At 48.1% G+C, this 19,656-nt stretch overlaps 1 protein-coding gene across 5 annotated transcripts in view; it reads right to left on the bottom strand.

The window, feature by feature from the left end:
• The window catches only part of DCDC2C (doublecortin domain containing 2C), a 79,889-nt gene that overhangs the window by 18,262 nt on the left and 41,971 nt on the right, over window positions 1–19,656 (bottom strand). For all 5 annotated transcript variants that reach the window (XM_039257367.1, XM_039257368.1, XM_039257370.1 and 2 more), the window contains exons 9-10: window positions 15,438–15,506; window positions 11,615–11,656 (exon numbers count right to left, since the gene is read on the bottom strand). In XM_039257367.1, the coding sequence (XP_039113298.1) occupies window positions 11,615–11,656; window positions 15,438–15,506 (111 nt within the window). The remainder of the gene's footprint in view (window positions 1–11,614; window positions 11,657–15,437; window positions 15,507–19,656) is intronic.

Below are 19,656 nucleotides of genomic sequence, written 5' to 3'. Positions count from 1 at the left end.
GCTGTAAGTTCAGCCCAGGTAGAAGTACTCTGAAAGTAGGTGAAGACTGTTTTTTAAATGTCCATTATCACAATGAATCGCCCTTATGCATCGTGTGTGTTCCTTCTCTTCTATGGGATGAAGGAAATGAGATCTTTTAAACAAAATACTTAAATTTGATATCAAAATTATTTATTTATTGGGAATATGGCAGGACTGGTAAATACTGATGATAATGGATTAACTATGGCCTCTTGAGAGCAAGCAAGATAAGAAAATGCTTCTAAACAAAGGAAGGTTACAGGATACACAAATCAATGCACAGAAGTCCATCGCATTTCTACACACTAACAATGAAGCAGCAAAATGAGAAATTAAGAAAACAATCCCATTTACAACTGCACCAAAAAATGATAAAATACCTAAGAATAAACCTAACTAAAGAGGTGAAAGGCCCGTACTCTGACAATTATAAAACACTTTCACAGAGGTGTTGAAAATGACACAGATGTAAAGATATTCCAGGCTCATGGGTTAGAAGAAGAAATGTTATAAGAATGTCTATACCACCCAAAGCAATCTATAGATTTGATGTATGGTACTGGAACAAAAACAAGACACACAGATCAGCAGAACAGGACAGAAAGCCCAGAAATAACCCCAAATTATATGGTAATTAATCTTCAAAAAAGGAGGCAAGACTCTACAATGGGAAAAAGACAGTCTCATCAACAAACGGTGTTGGGAAAACTGAATGGCAACATGCAAAAGAATGAAACTGGACCATTTTCTTTCACTGAACACAAAAATACACTCAAAATGGGTTAGAGACCTAAATGTGAGACCTGGACTTATAAAAGTTCTAGAAGAGAACACAGGACATTGGCCATAGCAGCTTTTTTCTAGGTATGTCTCCTGAGGCAAGGGAAACAAAAGCAAAAATGAACTATTAGGACTACATCAAAATAAAAAGCTTCTGCACAGCAAAAGAAATAATCAACAGAACTAAATGACAACCTACTGAATGGGAGAAGATATTTGCAAATGGCAAATGTGATAAAGGGTTAGTATACAAAATATATAAAGAACTGATACAACTTACCACTCAAAAAACAAATAATCCAATTAAAAATGGGCAGAAGAGATGAACAGACATTCCTCCAAGGAAGACATATAAATGGCCAACAGACACATGAAAAGATGCTCAACGTCACTCATCATCAGGGAAATACAATTGGAAACCACTGTGAGATGTCACCTCACACCTGTCAGAATGGCTAAAATCAGCAACACAAGAAACAAGTGTTGTGAGGATGTGGAAAAAGAAGAACCCTCGTGCACTGTGGGTGGGAATGCAAGCTGGCGCTGCCACTGTGGAGAACAGTATGGAGGCTCCTCAAAAAGTTAAACACAGAACTACAATCCAGTAATTGCACTACTGGGTATCTATCCCCAAAATACAAAAACACTCCTTCAAAGGGATACATGCACCTCTATGTTTACTGCAGCATTACCCACAAGAGCCAAATTATGGAAGCAGCCCAAGTGTCCATTGATTGATGAATAGATAAAGAAGTGGCATAATACATACAATGGCATATTACTCAACCATAAAAAAGAATGAAATCTTGCCATTTGAAACAACATGGATGGAGCTAGAGAATATGTTGCTAAGTGAAATAGGCCAGTCAGAGAAAGACGAATACCATACGATTTCACTCAAATGTGGAATTTAAGAAGCAAAACAAATGAACAAAGAGCGGGGTGGAGAGAGACAAACCAAGAAACAGACTCTTAACAATAGAGAACAAACAGATGGTTCCAGAGGGGAGGGGGGGAGAAGGGGTGAAAAATTTTTAAAAACTATTTACTGGGAAAATGGCAGGATTTCAGTAAATATTAATGATACTGTAATAACTACAACGTCTCAGAAAATTCAACAACAGGCAAGATAAGAAAATGTTTCTACAAAATGTATCTGCTCCTGCTGAGTCCTTCCCTCGCAGATTCGCTGTCATCCTTAAGGTGGAGTTTTTAAAAATCAGAAGCCAGGAAACAAAATAAGGGGCAATATATTCAAGTGATTAGATAGGAACTCCTCAGTAAATTAGGTGTAACAGAGAAAAAGGGGGCAGACAGCTCCTCTGGAAAAAAGGACAGAGATTTCAGCTGCAGAGACAGAAAATAAATTTTGAACCTCATTTTAAATGTCTATTGGGGCACCTGGGGGGCTCAGTCGGTTGAGCATCCGACTTCAGCTCAGGTCATGATCTCACAGTTTGTGGATTCGAGCCCCATGTCAGGCTCTGTGCTGACAGCTCAGAGCCTGGAACCTGCTTTAGATTCTGTATCTCCTTCTCTCTCTGACCCTCCCCTGCTCACACTCTGTCTCTCTCTCTCTCTCTCTCAAAAATAAATAAATGTTTAAAAAAATTTTTAAATAAATAAATGTCTATTTACCAAAAATGTCTAATGTTGCCAATCACCAGTTACCTTTGGAGCACCTACTATGTGCCCTGGGCTCCGCCAGTCCCGGCCGAGGGCTACGGGGAACGCAGGGTGTGCTCTTCACGATGAAGAAATGCACGGTTCTCCTGAGGGACTAATGAACAAAGGAAATGCATGCCCAGTGGGACAGCAAATAACGAAGGTATAACGTTAACAGCCGTGTATAATAACCTTGTTCACACAGAGTAGGTTCTACAGGATTCCAAAAACTACCAAAGTTTAGAGGGGTCAAAGGTGGTTTCACAGAAGTGGTCAGACTTGGGTAAGGACGATAACAGTTTTGTTAAGAGCGGTGATACAGTTAAACAGAAGATGTGTGCAGGTAAACAGAGTCAGGGGAACTGTGAGAAGCTGGGGGTTGGCCTGCGTCAACCAGCACTGAGGCAGCAGAGCCAGAGAACAGGCTGAGGGAACGGGGCCCGGAAAGGAGTGTGACTGAGTGGTGCCTCTTCAAGGAAGAAGGTGCCGTTGACAGAGATAAGTAGGAGCTGAGTGACATTCAGGATGTGTCTTATTTGAGGGGACACCTACATGGAAATGCAGAGGCTCATGAAAAACCACAAGATTCTATGTGCTCTGAGGATCTAGAAGAATTGAGGTCATCCAAGCTTCCATTAAGGACAAGGGACTAAAATGGCATTTGGAAACAGCGGGGGGGGGGGGGGGCAGCACAAGTGAAATAATCTCAGGCATCAGGGTAAACTCCCCACGAGGGAAGCAGCAGAGAGGAGGCCCCAGTGGCAGAACGGGAGGTCTGGCTCGGGGTGGGCCAGGACAGAGACGCCAACCGGCTGATGAGGACGTGGGAGCATCGTGCCGTGCGATGGACGGAGGCGTTTATGACCAAGGGGTTGATGGGCGGCATCAAAAACAACACTGAAGGGTAGAGTGGATGAGAAATGACCGCTGAATCTACCCACATGATGGTCACATACAGGTGCCCGGGCCTCACGTGACACACGCTTGGACAGCAGTGACGCAGAATGAGGGAGTGTCACACAGGCTTCTGATTCAGAGGGTGGGACCTTTAGGAGCGTCTCACTCCACCCCAAATAGACGTATGGTTTGCTCAAATTCATGTGCATCCCGTGCCCACATTATTTGCCAAGCTGTGAAATGCATTATTTAAGGCATTTCAACGTGAGGTACAACTTTACTTTTCTGATTTGTCACAAGTTCCCAAAACAGGCCTGCCTTTCCCCCCACTCATTCTATTTACAAGCAGAAAATGTGGATTTTATTATAGATTTTTTTTTTTTTTTGCACTGCCGCAGATTCTCCTCCCTTGGTACCAGTGTCGACAAGCACCAAGGATAAATAAATCCAGAGCCGCCTTGACCTGACCGACTCAGGATCATGCGGCCTCGCCGACGGCAACTCACGTGATGTCAAGAGCAGCCCTCCGTTCTGAGTCACGGGCACCCTGCCGTTTCTTGGCCTGCTCTCTCTCTCGGGGAAAAGCTGCCGGGTTCACAGAAGACACGTGGAATCAAGACAAAGGCCCCTGAACACGGTCACTGTCAATTCAAAGTGCCCGTGGGCTTTCCGGCTTCCTTCCTCTTCCCGCTTCTGATTTTCTTTCCTCTAACATACTCATGGGAGGAGATATTTTTCCTTGCAAAAGATGGCTGTCCATTTTGGGTAACTAAGTAATAAATTCCCCCAAAAGTTCCTTCCCACGGTGTGGTAGAGGCAGTCAATTAAGGTTTCTCGTTAAGCTTTCCCAGAAGTTAGAATTTTAAAGGCTACTTCCTGTGTCCAAAAATTACATCTATGGCCCCTGTTTGTGTTTCACAAGCTTGTACTCTCATCCCAAACACTGTGAATTGACCACATAAATTCTCATAATTAAACATAATTTATACACGTTAAAAGTCACAGACAACATCCCTACAACTCATGTGGAAAACTAAGTAAATATGAATAAAAAGCCTTCCTTTTGCGACCGCAGTGGCTTGGCCACATTTTGATAAAAAGCCGTCCTCCCGAGGCCAGCAGGAGAAAGAGAAGCTTCCGTGGAGAAGAGATGGGCCGCGACGCCTCGCTCCAGGCGGGACTCACAGCCGAGGGGACCTCGCTTAATGCGGAAAACCCTCTCCCCAGGCTGTTTCTGCTACTTAAGCATTACAAGTTGGGCATAAAGTTCTGTTAAATTCCTTGCTCTCACCCCACAGGAGGTACCTCTGCTGATTAACAGTTTGTCCCAAGCAAAATCCCGGTGCTGTTCTTGCCTATGTCCCAGCAGATGGCTCCAAGTACGACGTTTGTCCATCTGCTAAATATCAATTTTCTGTAACAGCTCGCATTACACACGACTGGCCAATGAGAAAACACGCTAATAAGTGAACAGCCAAGAACCGGCTGCCAATGAGCAGGGTGCGCACCTGAGCGTCTCCCTGAACTTGACTTCCCTTCCCTGCATGGTGACAAGGATGACACATATTGGAGATACACCGGGACCCCCCGGAAGCCAGAGGGAGCTGGGTCAGATGCGTGCCTGAGGCAGTCCTGCTGGAGACCGCAGCTGGGGGAAGTCGCCCTGTCCCTACCTTCGGGGGGGGGGAGGGGGGGCACCACTCACACGGGGCTAGGAGAGGGGCGAGGATGGGCAGGCCCCACAGGGATGGGGAGGGTCCTCGGCCCGGAAACCGGGAGCCAAGCACGGACGTGTCCGAGATGAAAGGCCTGGTGGAAGGGACAGGCCCGCACCTGCTAGACTCACTGCGTATGATGGACAAGTAACAACTGGAGATATTTAGGTAGGACGACATCATGGTTCTTCAGGAAGTACCACCGTGCAATGGCGACCACGGTCAAGTTACTGAGCACATCACCTCGCAGAGACAGCGTGTGTGATGAGGACACGTAAGATCTGCTCTCGAGTATAGGATACGGCATTGTTAGCCAACGCCTCTGCGCGATGCATTAGACCCCCAGGGCTTATTCCTCTTATAACTTGCCCATCCCCTTCAGCTTGCTGCTTCTCCAGACAGGAATGAAGCCGCTTCATCTCCTCCTCCAGAGGTCCCTCACAGTGATTTCTCAAATTGTCATGAATTCAACAAAAGCTTTTCACCATATGAAAAAATAGATTGGTTCATCCTATTAGAAACATGTATTCAATACCTTCTGTTTTATTAATAAAAAGTATTGTTATATATATATGGTTGAAGGTACTGCATCTCTTCTAATTTAAACTAAAATTTCCCTCTTTGCATCCAAATGATTCTCCCACACATAAAGGAACGCAAGCCTTATTTTTATAGAACCGTGTAATTGTCTACAAATTTCATTACTTAATATTTAATTTGCCACATCCCACTTAGCATTATTGATGACTTACACTTAGCTTTTGAGTCTCCAGTGCTGATCAATATGAACCTTGTCTCTCAGAGAAGCAATAAAATACTTAGCTGCAGTGACAAAATGTTATCAGGATAATAAAGAGAAAAAAAAAAATGGTGAAGATACCGGGCAGACAATGAATCTCAAAAATCAATTAAGGAATCAATGCCGTTTTCATTTTGTCACAAAAACCCTGAGTCAGAGACAGTGCTAGATCAAAAAATCCCTGGTTTTATTGGCATTTCTGGCAACATTAATTAAATGAAAGCCCTCTACCGACCGGCCGATCAAGCAGACAACAAGAACAAATCACTACTATGGGCTTGCGAGCCCCATTTCCTGCAGCAAGATGCTCGCTCGGGGTTTCCAGCAAGAGCTGCAAGCGAAGGAAAATGCCTCACGCCCTGAGCCTGCCATTGCTTAAGTATGTGAAGTCATTCAAATATGATTTGAGTCCATTGATATAAACCATCACTCTGATTATTTTTTTAAAAAGGTCTCACTCATTTTATAGCCAGAAACGTATCAACTACTCGCGTTTCTTATCTGATCCTGTCTGGCATGAAGGCCACTCTTTCCCAGCCTCGGGGAGCACTGAGGGTAGGGGAGAAGAGAAGGGGCTGTGGTCAACCTGATCCTCCATGAATGTTCTGATCATGACATGAGGTGGGGTGCAGTCATATGACAAGAAAACCAGAAAACAAAAGAGAACATGACTCCTTTTTTTTTTAAAGAAAATTAGCACACATTTATCAATGATACATAACTCCTATTCTATAACTGTGGGTCCAAAATCACCCACTCTTTTATTTTCTTTTTTCATTTTCTTGTGAGTCCACTCAAATCCATATTGTGTTCTGACATTTCCAATTTTTCAACGTGAACACGGAAGACTGGAAGTTAGGAGACGGCTGAATCTCTCCGTCTCTCGGGCCAAACTCTAGTCCTACAATGTCCCGGCTTGTTGAGTGAAGAATGTTTTGAACACACCGTGCTCCTTGGCAGACGAGGAAGGGGAGGCTCTGGGCAGCAGGCTCACCCCTACCCAAGGGACTGACCATTCAGCAGGAGGCGGGAGTGTGGAAAACCTGGGGGCACGCCAAAATAACTGAGGTAACTGGGAAAGTGACACTAAGAGAGCCAGCATATGGCCCGCCTGAGGGGCTCAGCTGCTTGCGTGTCCAGCTCCTGATCTCAGTTCAGGTCATGATCTCACGGTTCATGAGTTCAAGCCAGACATCGGGCTTCACACTGATAGTGGGGAGCCTGCTTGGGATTCTCTCTCTCCCCCTCTCTCTGTGCCCCTTCCCCTCTCTCTCTCTCAAAATAAATAAATAAACAAATGAATAAACAAAATGGCCAGCACAGTTGCTAAAAGCAGAGAACACTAAGAAATGACCAGACTGGGCGGTTCAAATGCGTCTTGGAAGAGACGACTGGAGAACCGACTGAAGATGTGGCACTGGAAGAAGCCTGACAACAGGCCAGCAACGTCAGCTCAGAGTTCAAGTATGAGAAGCGGCACCACGCGGACGGCGTTCCTCCGGGAGAAGTAGGGGCCGGCCCCCGGCCACAGGGCAAGTGTGGGGCTCAGGCTGGAACATGCACCGGCACCCCACAAAGTCACTCACACCTGCACCGCCAGGCATCATCTGACCGCCCACCGCTCTCCCTCTCCGGTGCCCCGTTTCCTCCCACCGCCAGCACCATCCCCACCATGAACTTGCCGGAACACGTTAGCACCTCGTTGTGCAGAAGACACAGCCTTGCCACTTAGAGATGTGTCCTCATCCCAGCCAAGGGCAACTACCTTGCAGGTTATTCATCTCCAGACAAAATGATTCTGAACACTTCATGGCCGGATGGGAGCCGGGATAGCAGAGTCTCAGTGTACACTTATCTTCTAAATGTTTCCATGTGTAGACGTTAAGATTTTATCAGAACACGTGACACTCAAATATATATGTATATATAATATACAATTTAATATATAATAATATATATTAAAGTTTACACATATCTCAAGGAATAAATTGAGTAACTAACAGACACAAGTTCTATTCAGGTGTCGTTTAGTATCATTGTTTTTCTTGCTCTTCCAATGGACTACACTATAAATGCTCCGCAGGAAGATGGACCTGCATCTTTCCGTCACATCTAGCACAGAACGCTCAGCAGGTTTGCAGTGTGGCCCACCACTGCCATCACCATGAATTCGAAAGGACTCTGCCTTGATCTCATCATACACAGCACTGTCGTAAAACACACACAATGGGGGCACCTGGGTGGTTCGGTCAGCTAAGCACCCGACTCTTGATCTCAGCTCAGGTCATGATCTCACAGTCGTGAGTTCAAGCTCCACATTAGGCTCTGTGCTGACAGCGTGGAGCCTGCTTGGGATTCTCTGTCTCCTTCTCTCTCTGCCCCTCCCCCACTCATGCTCATTCTCTCTCTCAAAAGAAACAAATAAATGTTAACACACACACACACACAGAGAGAGAGAGAGAGAGAGACTATATCTCTAAGGGGCCATAGACCATTTTATAAATTGATGAGTACATATGCCAAAAAGTAGCAAATTTAAGGTACTTTTTTTACTGATAGCATAGCACGCTTATTATTAATCACTTTATGCTAGATATTTGAAGGCTTTGAGAAAAAAATGTCACAATGCACATCTCAGCGCCTTCCACACTCTGCACCTGGAGCTTGTCGCTATGGCAACCTGTCTTGATGCCTCTAAATCAGAAGCGATGTGTGTTCATGTTATGTCCTAAAATGCAGAGCCAGAACAAAACCACCAAATGTACAACCACAGCATTCCAAATGTTCTTCGGTACATTTCAGACAGTTATTATCTATCTAACATAGGATGGAATAATTCAACATCTCGATTCATGGCTTACATTTTATTTTGCATTTTTAAATGTATCACTGGGTAAATTATTCCTTCTGTTTTCTTAAGCCTCTCAAGTTTTCGCCACCCTAACAAAATATACCTAACGAGAAATCAAATGGAAGACTTATTCCAGTAGAAGAAAAATACATTTTTTTTGATCCTGGCATGAAATCAAAGGGTCAAAACAGATGCTACCCAAGGCAAAACCTGTACCATCACTCTGGAGGGGCCCCACTTACGCATGACTCAATGTTATTTTGTTGGTTGTTTGGTGTTTTTCTTAATGTGAATGGAATCTCTGATCAGAAATGTTTAAATCCGGGGGCTCCCGGGTGGCTCAGTCGGTTAAGTGTCCAATTCTTGATTTTGGCTCAGGTCATGATCTCGTGCCCATGAGATGGAGATGGAGCCCTGTGTCAGGCTCTGTGCTGTCAGCGAGGAGCCTGCTTGGGATTCTCTCTCACTCTCTCTCTCTGCCTCTCCCCTGCTTGTGCTCTCTCTCCCTCTCAAAATAAATAAGCTTTTTTAAAAAAAAGTTTAAATCTATTTCTAATAAATAAAATCAACATTCTCAAGAATTCTCGAGAAAAAGAACTTTAAAATACTCAAAGTATCCCAAATACTGTTTCATAGTATTAATTAAAATAATTTTTATTGTCAGCAAAGTCATGATCCATTTAATACACTATGTAAGAAAGTTTATAAAAAATAGCCCTTAAGAATATACACAAAAGTGAAAACAGATTCTAAACAGAGGAATTCAACATTTTTTCTAGTTTTTATGTTTGTTAATAATTCTGTAATAAATATGTTTTATAATTTGTATTCTTAATATTAAAACATGGGATATCACAGAAGGAAATTCAAGTTCAAAATATAATGAATGCCAACTGTAATAAGGCACTGTGTGTGCTTGGCACTAAGAAAAATGAAAATATAATAAATGAATAAAATGGAATGGAATTCCTGCTTCTAAGGATTTCAAGCTCTGGTAGGAATCATGGTCAGAGAGGTGGTAACGGTAGCTGTAATTTACTCCATTGCCTGGGAGACGCACCTCATGGAGGGCTCTAATCTTTCTACAGGCTGCACAGCTTAGAACAGATAAATCGGAGGCTCAGGAAAAGAGGCTGAGCACACCCCACACGCAGCTTTCGCGTGTCCAAGGCTGGCCCTTGCAGCGCCTCCTGTGCGCATTCATGCTCAAAGAGCAAGGAACCCAGGTGCCAAACAAACAATAGATTTTCCACAGAACCGCCTGACACCACAACCTGAGGATGTTATCTGAGCTCACGGACGTCACCCTGGACACCCCTGACCGTTTTCCCAGCAAAGCACAGACGGGCTGGTTGTTGAGCCTTCCAGAGGACGGAATTCCAGATAACAGAATTGATTCCTCTGATTTTTACAACAGAGTTGTGAGCGGGAGCAGCCAAGTGTCTAATTTCCAACTGAAAAACACTTTCATTAAAACAGTACAAACATCGGGTGCACCTGGGGGGCTCAGGCGGTTAGGTGTCCGACTCTTGATCTCAGCTCAAGTGGTGATCTCACAGTTGGTGAGTTCAAGCCCCACATCAGGCTCTGTGCTGACAGCGTGGAGCCTGCTTGGGATTATCTCCGTCTGTCTCTGCCCCTCCCCCCACTCGCACTATTAAGTAAGTAAGTAATACATGGTTTTAAACATAGGTATGTTACACTTTTCACGAATTTTCAAACCCGTCGTTTCGATGGATTCTTTCGAGGTGACTAAATGTATAAATGTGTCAAATGGTTGTTGATTGAATAAATGCAGTGCAGAGAGGTAAACTTTCCGAACAAGGGGCAACTCGAAAGTTTATGGAAGACGGGAACACAGCGCTTTCCCACAGCTGCGCACACATCTGCATGCTAGGGATGCCCTCCCGGATGGGGCGTAGCTCGTGTGGGCACCCCCCCCACGACAGTGCTGTCAGGACTCTCTTACGGTTCAGTTATCTCCAAGAACATAAACAAAAGTCAAAACACCGAGCATATTTCACATACACTGTCTCTAATCCTGGAGATTGATTTTGCTATAAATAAACCATCAAACTTCTGAGGAAGAAGCAGAGGCTCTGAGATTCTACAGGGTTTTTCCACGCCTCACGTATGGGTGAGTGATGGACGGAGCCTTCAACTGTCGATGGACCTTATGTCAAATCCCAAGTGGTTTTCACACGCCGCTTCTGACTCATATTCCCAAATATGAGCATTTATGGCCCAAGTTCTCTAAGGACTGAAGATACTTCTAAGCGAACCAAGGAAGAAGTAAAAACAATCTCGTGTACTCAGACAAAAATCATTACGGTCACTCAGTCACTTAAAAGTAACAGCGAGGCCTTGACGGTGCGTAGGCCGGAGCCGAGGCGTGGAGGGCAGGATGGAGGAGATGGACATTAGTCCCTGCCTGCCATGTGGGGCCGGCTGTCCAGGCAGGCGGCTCTAATCTCAAGGCTACGGAGACCCCTCCTCCTCCTGTGCCCTCACATGTTGACACATCTGTCCCTAGCCTCCCGGCCAGGGCCTGAGGGGGCAGGTTTTAGAGCTCCTGGAAAGCCCACGTGGGCGTCACCCTTCACTTCCCAGGCTGTTCCCTAAAGCGTGACTCTGAAGGAGCCTTCACTCTCTTGTCTCCCATCTGCCGTGAGGGTGGCTCTGTCCCCCTACCGAAATGCCTTAATGACATCTCTCGTCCTCTGAGTTCGCTTTCTATCTGTGGAAGCAGAGCTACGGCATGTGACAGTGGCGTAGAAGTTCTATTCCTTAAAAAGCACCTGGCAGCATTTTGGAATCCTCTGATTATCTTGTTGGCCGGCCTTCAGAATACGAAACACAAAAATTACAGAATGTGTTGATACAAACCTTTCTTTCACTATCTTCATAAGGTCTTTCATCTTCTTTTTCCTATTATTAAAAAAAATACGGGAATCAACTGTCTGCAAGGAGGAACCTGTCAGATAGACCCTTCCTCCCCCCACCTCAGTCTCTGTTGTTGAAGAACCTCCCCCCTCCCAAGCTCAGCCTCACTGGGCTCCTCCCACTTCCTGCTCTAAATGCTTTGTGTTCACGCACAGCTTGTTAAGTGCTTTATACAAAACACCACACGGTATGTTCTCTGCTGCACCTGGGCGTTTTCAGTCTTGGAACCCCAGCTTCAGACATCCTTGAGGGTCCACCTCGTGTTTCCACGGCACTAGAACTTTCCACTGCGTGTGTGAAGCACCAACTACTCATAAGCCTCTAAAGATGATACTCACTTTATGAGCATATTTGTGGGATATTCAACTCAGACAGTCCTCGAGCACCCAATTTAATTAAAATCGTGTGCCATGAACTTGACGTAGGTAAGAGGAAAAAGTGCACATTTCATCTTTATTGATTTGCAGAAGAGTGTCTCAAATTAGTTAATTACTGTTGATGATATTCCATTTTAAGTTGAAAATACCGTTGAAGTGTCAGGTGTTGGGAGAGTGCGGGGACTGCAGCACGAGCACCGGAAAGCACTCTGAGGACACACGTGTCAGACGGAAGCACGGCTCCGGGTTTTCCTTCCACCTTGGATTTTGCCCACTTCTGCACCAGTAACATGCAGAATGACAAAATAAGCCATCCTTCCAGAGTCCCCTGTGCCGGGGGTGAGCGATGGCTGATCCTGACACTCACACTGCAATAGTCTCAGGTTGTTTTAAAAGACAACAGAGAGGGCTGGGGGAGGGGCTGGGGAGGAGGTTGGGGGAGGGGCTGAGGGAGGGGCTGGGGGAGGGTCTGGGGGAGGGGCTGAGGGAGGGGCTGGGGCATGGATGGGGAGGGGCTGAAGGAGGGGCTGGGGCGTGGATGGGGGAGGGGCTGGGGGAGGGGCTGGGGGAGGAGGCAGAGCCCCTGAGTGATGCTGAGAGGCCCTGTATGGGATGAGGTCTGTATCAGCATATAGGCAGGGCTGATGGTGACACAACATTGCAAAGATACTTAACACCACTGAATTGTACACTTAGAAATGGTGAAAATGGTAAGTTTGTATGTTACATATGTGCATATACATACAATATATGTTTTACCACAAAAAATTTTAAATGATAACAGAAGCCCTTACGATCGAACATCAGAAATATACAATTTTAAAATGGTGTTCATAATAATATGCCGTCCTACAGCTTTGCAAGGTCTTCATCATTTACTCCAGGGTTATACACAAAAGTTTACGCAACTTCGGCAGAGGTGACTCAAAGCAAATCTACAATATTTAGGAAGCATCTACTGTGTATCAGCTTTGTCCTGGACACTGTAAAGGACATGAGCCGCCAAGGCACATGCTCAGCTCCTAAGGTTCCACGATGTCGGGAAGAGAGAAATCACACATACACACACACACACACACACACACACACACACACACACAACCCCAATACAGTCAGGGTCAAACAAATGTCACAAAATTCATTTTTCAAATTAACAGAGAAATGAAACACAAAGTAAAACTATAGTTCACTGACAGGCGCCGGGGTGGCTCAGTCAGTTCAGGATCCGACTCTTGGTTTCAGCTCAGGTCACGATCTCACAGTTTAGTGAGTTCAAGCCCCACATCAGGCTCTATGCTGGAACAGAGCCTACCTGGGATTCTCTCTCTCTCTCTCTGCCCACCCCCTGCTCATGCTCTCTCTCTCTTGAATAAATAAACATTTTTATAAAATCTGCAGTTCACAGTTAGGTGCTTGGGTTTGCCATTATTTCAATAATACGTTAAGAAAGACACTCTCAGGGAGCCTGGGAGGCTCAGTCGATCATGATCTCTGTGCTGACAGCTCAGAGCCTGGAGCTGCTTCGGATTCTGCGTCTCCCTCTCTCTCTGTCCGTCTCCTACTCACACTCTGTCTCTTTCTCTCAAAAATAAATAAACATTTAAAAAATAAAAAATAAATAAATAGAAAGACACTTTGATTCACTCTAGGAAATTAAACCTACTGACTGATGTCAAGTTACTCATACACAGGAAACACTCCCCGAGGCCGAAGGAGACCTCCGTACCACGTCAACAAGGCGTGGACAGCCAAGTTCAGTGGCCGCTCTAGGCTTTCAAGTTCTAGCATAGATTTAATGTCATCACAGTGTTTGTGCCCTCTTCCTATTAAAACACGGCATTCGGCTATTACGTAGCTGAAACATACCAGCGCCCCTCCCCGTTACTGCCCCCAGTACAAGCAGGTGATCTTTGTGACCCATCACCTAACGCTCAGGGACAGACATTGCTCCGACTCTCAGAACACAGTCTTACACTCTGTCACCAAAGCAACGGAATACTCTTTCCTCCTCATGTGAAAGTCTTCCTGATTCATCCAGATACAGACTGTGTACTTTCACTGAAAACCGCCTCCAAATCAAAAATATTTAAGAATGTAAGGAAGAAAAAGTGAATTGTTTGAAAGAGTGTTCCCTTTGACTCTGTTAGATCATAAACTCCACTGGTGTTGAAAAACCCAAAACACTTCCTTTCCCACAAATGCCCTTTCCCGGGTGGGCAAGAGACAGCAGACAAGTCCCAGTAACTCAAGCCCCCTCCCACCAGCCCTCCGGGGGTCACTTCCCTCTGTCCCTAAATGTGGGAGCCAGCAGGCCACCGGGCACGTTGAAGAGTGGACAAGGATGGCTGGCAGGGCTGCTGCATCCTCAAATTTATTTATAGTTCTGGAAGCTTCCTCAACAGAATAGACTCATACCTGATACCCCAGACTCATTACATAACCTCCTCCCTGGAGCCAAAAACTTTAAAACGAGAAACCACCTTGAAAAAAAATTCTAGAGATAGAAGTTTGTAAACAAATTCCCAAAAATATATTTCTTACCTACGTGAATTGTATATTTAAAGTAAAGTAAATCTTGTCTTAAATGTTCTCAACACAAAAGAAGGAGACAGAGACAGAGAGGAAGGAAGGAAGGGAGGGAGGGAGGGAGGGAGGGAGGGAGGGAGAAAGAAAACGGTGACTCTCTGTGGTGGTGGGTATGTTAATTAGCTTTAACTGCCAAATATTCTTCAATTAAAAAGTTAAGATAAAAGGAAATTTTGTTTCCCCGACACACACGCGTCTACAGATGAGTCACAGAATCTCACGCGGCACCACAGGAAGGCGCTTCCTGCGTCGACGGCGCCTCTTCAGCATCTGGTGGAGAAGAGAGCAGACACGGCCACGGCCACGCAGCCAGGGCTTCCGGATGAGCTCATGCCGCCATCTAAGGGGTGTAAGCGGTCCACACCCCCGCTTCCCCAACAAGACAAGCTATTTCCACAACACCGAGGACTCACAAACACAACGTCCCTGTGGGCCACGGACACCTACACACCCACACACCTGCTGCTATCCACCTCCCGGTTCTCCACTCTAAAAACAGATCTCGAACTCTGTTAGGAAAATAGTTTTTCCGTCTGTGACGGCAGCACAGTAAAGGTGATCAGGGAAGGCACAAAAGCCATTACAATTACTCAGGTAATTTCCGGCACTGAGAGACCTGATCTACGGACCGCCTGCCTGGGAACATGCTGTGTGCCTGACTCCGTGCCGGTTTGTATCCTCGAACCAAGTGGGCTCTCTGATTCGTTCTGCATCGAACGGGAGCTCCGCCCGGCGTGTTCAAAGGAGACGGGGGTCCATGGGCCCAGGCCACGGGGTGCAAAGTAAAAGTAGAATTCGCTCACCGTGATGCTTCCACAATCGGGGAGGTTATCGTGTATGTCTTCGTCTTCCGCGACTATCTCAGCTGGTTTCTGGGGAGAAAACACAGCCTGTGTTACGGTTGGTGGCCGTCACCCTCCGTCAAGCCCCACGAAGGGACAAACAGGCAGTGAAATAGAGCAACGCTGGGAACCACTCTATGGACAGAGCTGACAATGTGGCCGGCTTTTCCACAATGGTTACTTCAACCCCAGGCTGTGTCTGCCCTGTATTTTTCACTTGGCTCCACTTACGAAATCCTAACTGGTTTAGTAGAATTGTTGGAGAAGCCTTTAAGGAGAAGCACTTGAATGCGGGCACCTGGGTGGCTCTGTGGGTTAAGCGTCCGACTCAGCTCAGGTTGTGATCTCAAGGTTCATGAGTTCGAGCCCCACATCAGGCTCTGTGCTGACAGCTCGGAGCCCGGAGCTGCTTCGGATTCTGTGTCTCCCTCCCTTTCTGCCCCTCCCCTGCTTGTGCTCTGTGTGTCTCTCTCCTCTCTGTCTCTCAAAAATAAATATTAAAATAATAATAATAAAATAAAAGGAGTGGATTATTCCCTCCAGATGCCACGGGTCAGCAGGTAGTAAGTGCCTGTGTGACCCTCTGTGCGCCCCTGGGGACCACAACCACTGCCCCCGTTCCCTGTGTTCCAGACCCACCCGCCACAGCCTGGCCGGGCTCGCTCCTCACCCAGCGGTGTGCGCTCACCTCCTTGCGTACGAATGCCCGGTTTGTGTGACTTATTGGCAGAAGGCAGTGAGCGGTCTTTAACTGGCGCCCTGGAACCGCTCGACGAAGGGAAACCATGTGCTTCTGTGGCAAAGAAAGAAAGGGCTCCCCTCGGGGCCACTTCCTTTGTATTCCTGTACCATGCGGAGTCGGCAGGTAGGACTGGGGTGACAGTCACGCCGAGCGCAGGGGCCCCGTGTCCACTGCGGGCTGGCGAGGGCGCCTCCTGCTCAACACGGTCACCCGGACGCCCGGCAGAGGGAGACTCGAGCTCCCTCGTTTCCACGACGGCAGAGGCAGAAAGCAGTGTGGGGTTTACACGCCGGCCCTTAAGGCCTCTGCCAGGCAGTGTGGCTCAGCAAGTCCACGCCCCTGGCTTCAGTGAAGGTGGGTCGCAGAGCGACACCTGAGTGAAAGTAGGAGGAGAAGTAGTCTCTCACCAGGTGACCACAATGGGTGCTGATGATGAGCCCTGGGGACCCAACAGCCCCTGCCAGCTGAGCCTTGAAGGTGCAAGACCCAAGGCTGTGGCTGTGTAGACGCCTGGGTGACTGCCCAACAGCCGCTCCCACCAGCCTGACCTCTCCTGTCCAAACATTCTAAAAATCCAGGGGTGCCTGGGGGCTCAGTTGGTTAAGCGTCTGACTTGGGCTCAGGTCCTGATCTCACGGTTCATGGGTTCGAGCCCCATGTCGGGCTCTGTGCTGACAGCTCAGAGCCTGGAGCTGCTTCGGATTCTGTGTCTCCCTCTCTCTCTGACCCTCCCCTGATCATTCTCTCTCTCTCTCTCTCTCTCAGAAATAAAATTTTTTAAAAAATTAAAAAAAAAAGGTTCTGAAAATCCAGACACTGTATGAGGGAGCTCTTCCTACAGTCTATGGGGAAAAGTAATCACGGTGAATAAGACTCTGTGGGGACTGCTCCAATCACACGGAAAATAAACATGAAAAGTACACCCTTTCAAAGAATAAGTGATGTCAACCATTGCTTCATTCATTTCTTCAGCAATACCCACAGAAGCCTGTGTCCCACAGGCTGAGATACAATAGTGACAGTGAACGCAAACCAGAGTGGCCCCCGAGGAGCTAAGTCAGATGGGGGAGGCAAACGGTAATTAAGTCACACAGTTAAGTACAAACCCGCAACTCTGATACGCTCGGTAAGAGAGCTACATGGAGCCACATAGGATGCGACGCAGGTTAACACACAGGAGGCCCCTGAAGGTTTTCTCCGGCGTGACTACAACTGCAAATGGTGAGAGATGAGACACCTCCTGTATAGGAGGGCAGGTACATGTACATGTATGCGTGTGCTTGTGTGTATGTGTGTGCGCGCACAAGTCTGGGCGTGCGTGCACATGCCTGGGTGTGCAAGTGTCCATGTGTGTGTGTAGGTGTGTGCATGTGTGTGCATATGCATGTGCACGCGTGCAGGTGTCTGGGTGGGTGTGCATATGTAGATGTGTGCGTGTGTCTAGGTGTGTGTGTGTGTGTGTGTGTGTGCATGGGTGTAGATGTGAGTGTGTGTCTGGAGCCCAGGAGAGAGCTGCAGAGAGGCTGGCGCCCCGGTGGCAGGGAGATCCGTGGGGGGAAAGGTCTGGAGAGAGAAGAGAAGCTGCCCTGACCTGACCCCTGCTGACCTCTGACCTTAAACGCCGGGCTGAGAACCTGGAGTACCAAGAAGACTGAGAAAGAGGCGCCTTGTGGGCTCAGCAGAAGAGCGTGCGATTCTTGACCTCGGGGTCGTGAGTTCGAGCCCCACATTGGGCAAATGGTTACTTAAAAATAAAGTCTTACAGAAAAGAGGGAGGCCGCAGGAGGGAGGCTGCGGGAAGGAGGCCACGGGAGGAGGCGTTTTGCTTAGACCTGGCTGGCTTCCAGCCCACCCAGCCAGGAGGACTCACGAGAACGGAGATTCCACGCACCCATAACTGACAGCACAGGAGTGTTGAGGGGCTCTGCGGAGACAGGAGCGAGCCGGGAAGAAGCCAGGACAGCCACGTCCACCACGAAGACCACAGATGGGTGCAGACCCCAGAGCTGCCTCCCCCAGCCTCCCCCCTGCCTGTCCCTTCCAGCTCCAGGCACTAGTCCTGCCGTTCAGAAGAGCCTGCCCCCGACCCCGGCATCCAGAAGCAGATGAGCCCCCACCCCCCAAGCCCCGTCGCCTGCCCCGGCCGCCGACGGGGCCTTGGCCGACTCGAGCGTTGCGTTTCTGGAGGAAAAGGCCACAGGGAAGGAAACCGCCTCTTGATTCTTCTGCTCCGCGTCCACCGTCTCAGCGGCACCCAGGGTGGAGGCGAACATCTGTGGGGAAACGAGGCCGAGGCCAGCACCCCCTGTGCAGAGGGAGGCCGGGCACAGCGGCGCCCAGAACCGGGCCGCGGGTGACACCGCCGAGCCTCTGGGCCACCAGCCCCGCCGGCCCGTCACACGGGAGGCCCCGGGCCCCGGTCACGCGGGGTGACCTGGCTGGCGTGAGTGCCCCTCGGGGTTAGGCGCCTCCTCCCCAGGTTTGCTGTTCTTCAGCCAAAGCACCGGCGCTTACAGCGCTACGACTCGCGCCCACAGGACCGTCAGCGTGTGGTCGGAGCTCGTCCCTGCACCTCGAAGCGCCAGAGCTTGAAGCCCCAGTGTGTTTCCTAATGAAACAACCCGCACGTGACACAATACAGACTGGCCTCCTACTGAGTCCACATTATCTTGGCTTCGCTGTCTTAGTGTCCTCTTCTCAGCCGTTTGTCCGAGCGGAACGGCGGGAGTTTGCGTCCCTTGCTCTGCTGCTGAGGGAGCCCAAGCAACGGCAGGCGCCTGCCAGACTGGGCCATGGGGACTCGAAGTAACCGCGGCGGCAGGCGCCGTGGGAACGGGACCCAGGTCGCTGGGATCTCCGAGGCCGCCCTTCCGGAGCACTGACGGCCGTGTGAGCACCTGCTGGGGACTCTGCACTAGGGAAGAACTGGTCAGAAACGCTGAACTATCCCCTCCCCACAACCCCGCGAAAAATCACAGCTCAGAGCCTTGGGCTCAACAGAGCCTGCAGTTCTAGGCACTTGTCTTTTTAAACATAACCTTCAATCTGGCAGAAGACATCGCTTTTGTGAAACACGTGTATCTTTAATCATTAAAACGTCAACGTTTTAATATCTGTATGCCATTTTTGTGCAGATCATAAGAGCTAAAAACTGCAGTGCGGACCCCACCCAGGGGACCCCCCAAATCACATCCTGCTGCCCCGCTCTGCGAGGCCACCTCCCCTCCTCCCTAGGCCGGGGAAAGGTCCTCCGACACCGCGTGCTGGCCTGCGCGGCTGTGCTGCGTCTCCCGGGGGCCCTAGAAGGACAAGTATTCCTGGGCACTGGAGTTAACTAAAAGCTTAAGCAGTATTTTAATTTTAGGGCCTCTCTGACACACCCATTCCGCACTGGGGGTCCCCAGGGGCGGGTGGGAAAGGCAGTGCTCCCCGAAGCGA

This window comes from Hyaena hyaena, unplaced genomic scaffold, assembly GCF_003009895.1.
Source record: "Hyaena hyaena isolate Hyena2069 unplaced genomic scaffold, ASM300989v1 scaffold_612, whole genome shotgun sequence".
Taxonomy (NCBI): domain Eukaryota; kingdom Metazoa; phylum Chordata; class Mammalia; order Carnivora; family Hyaenidae; genus Hyaena; species Hyaena hyaena.
Note: the sequence above shows the minus strand (reverse complement) of the source record. Positions and strands in the feature narration are given on the sequence as shown.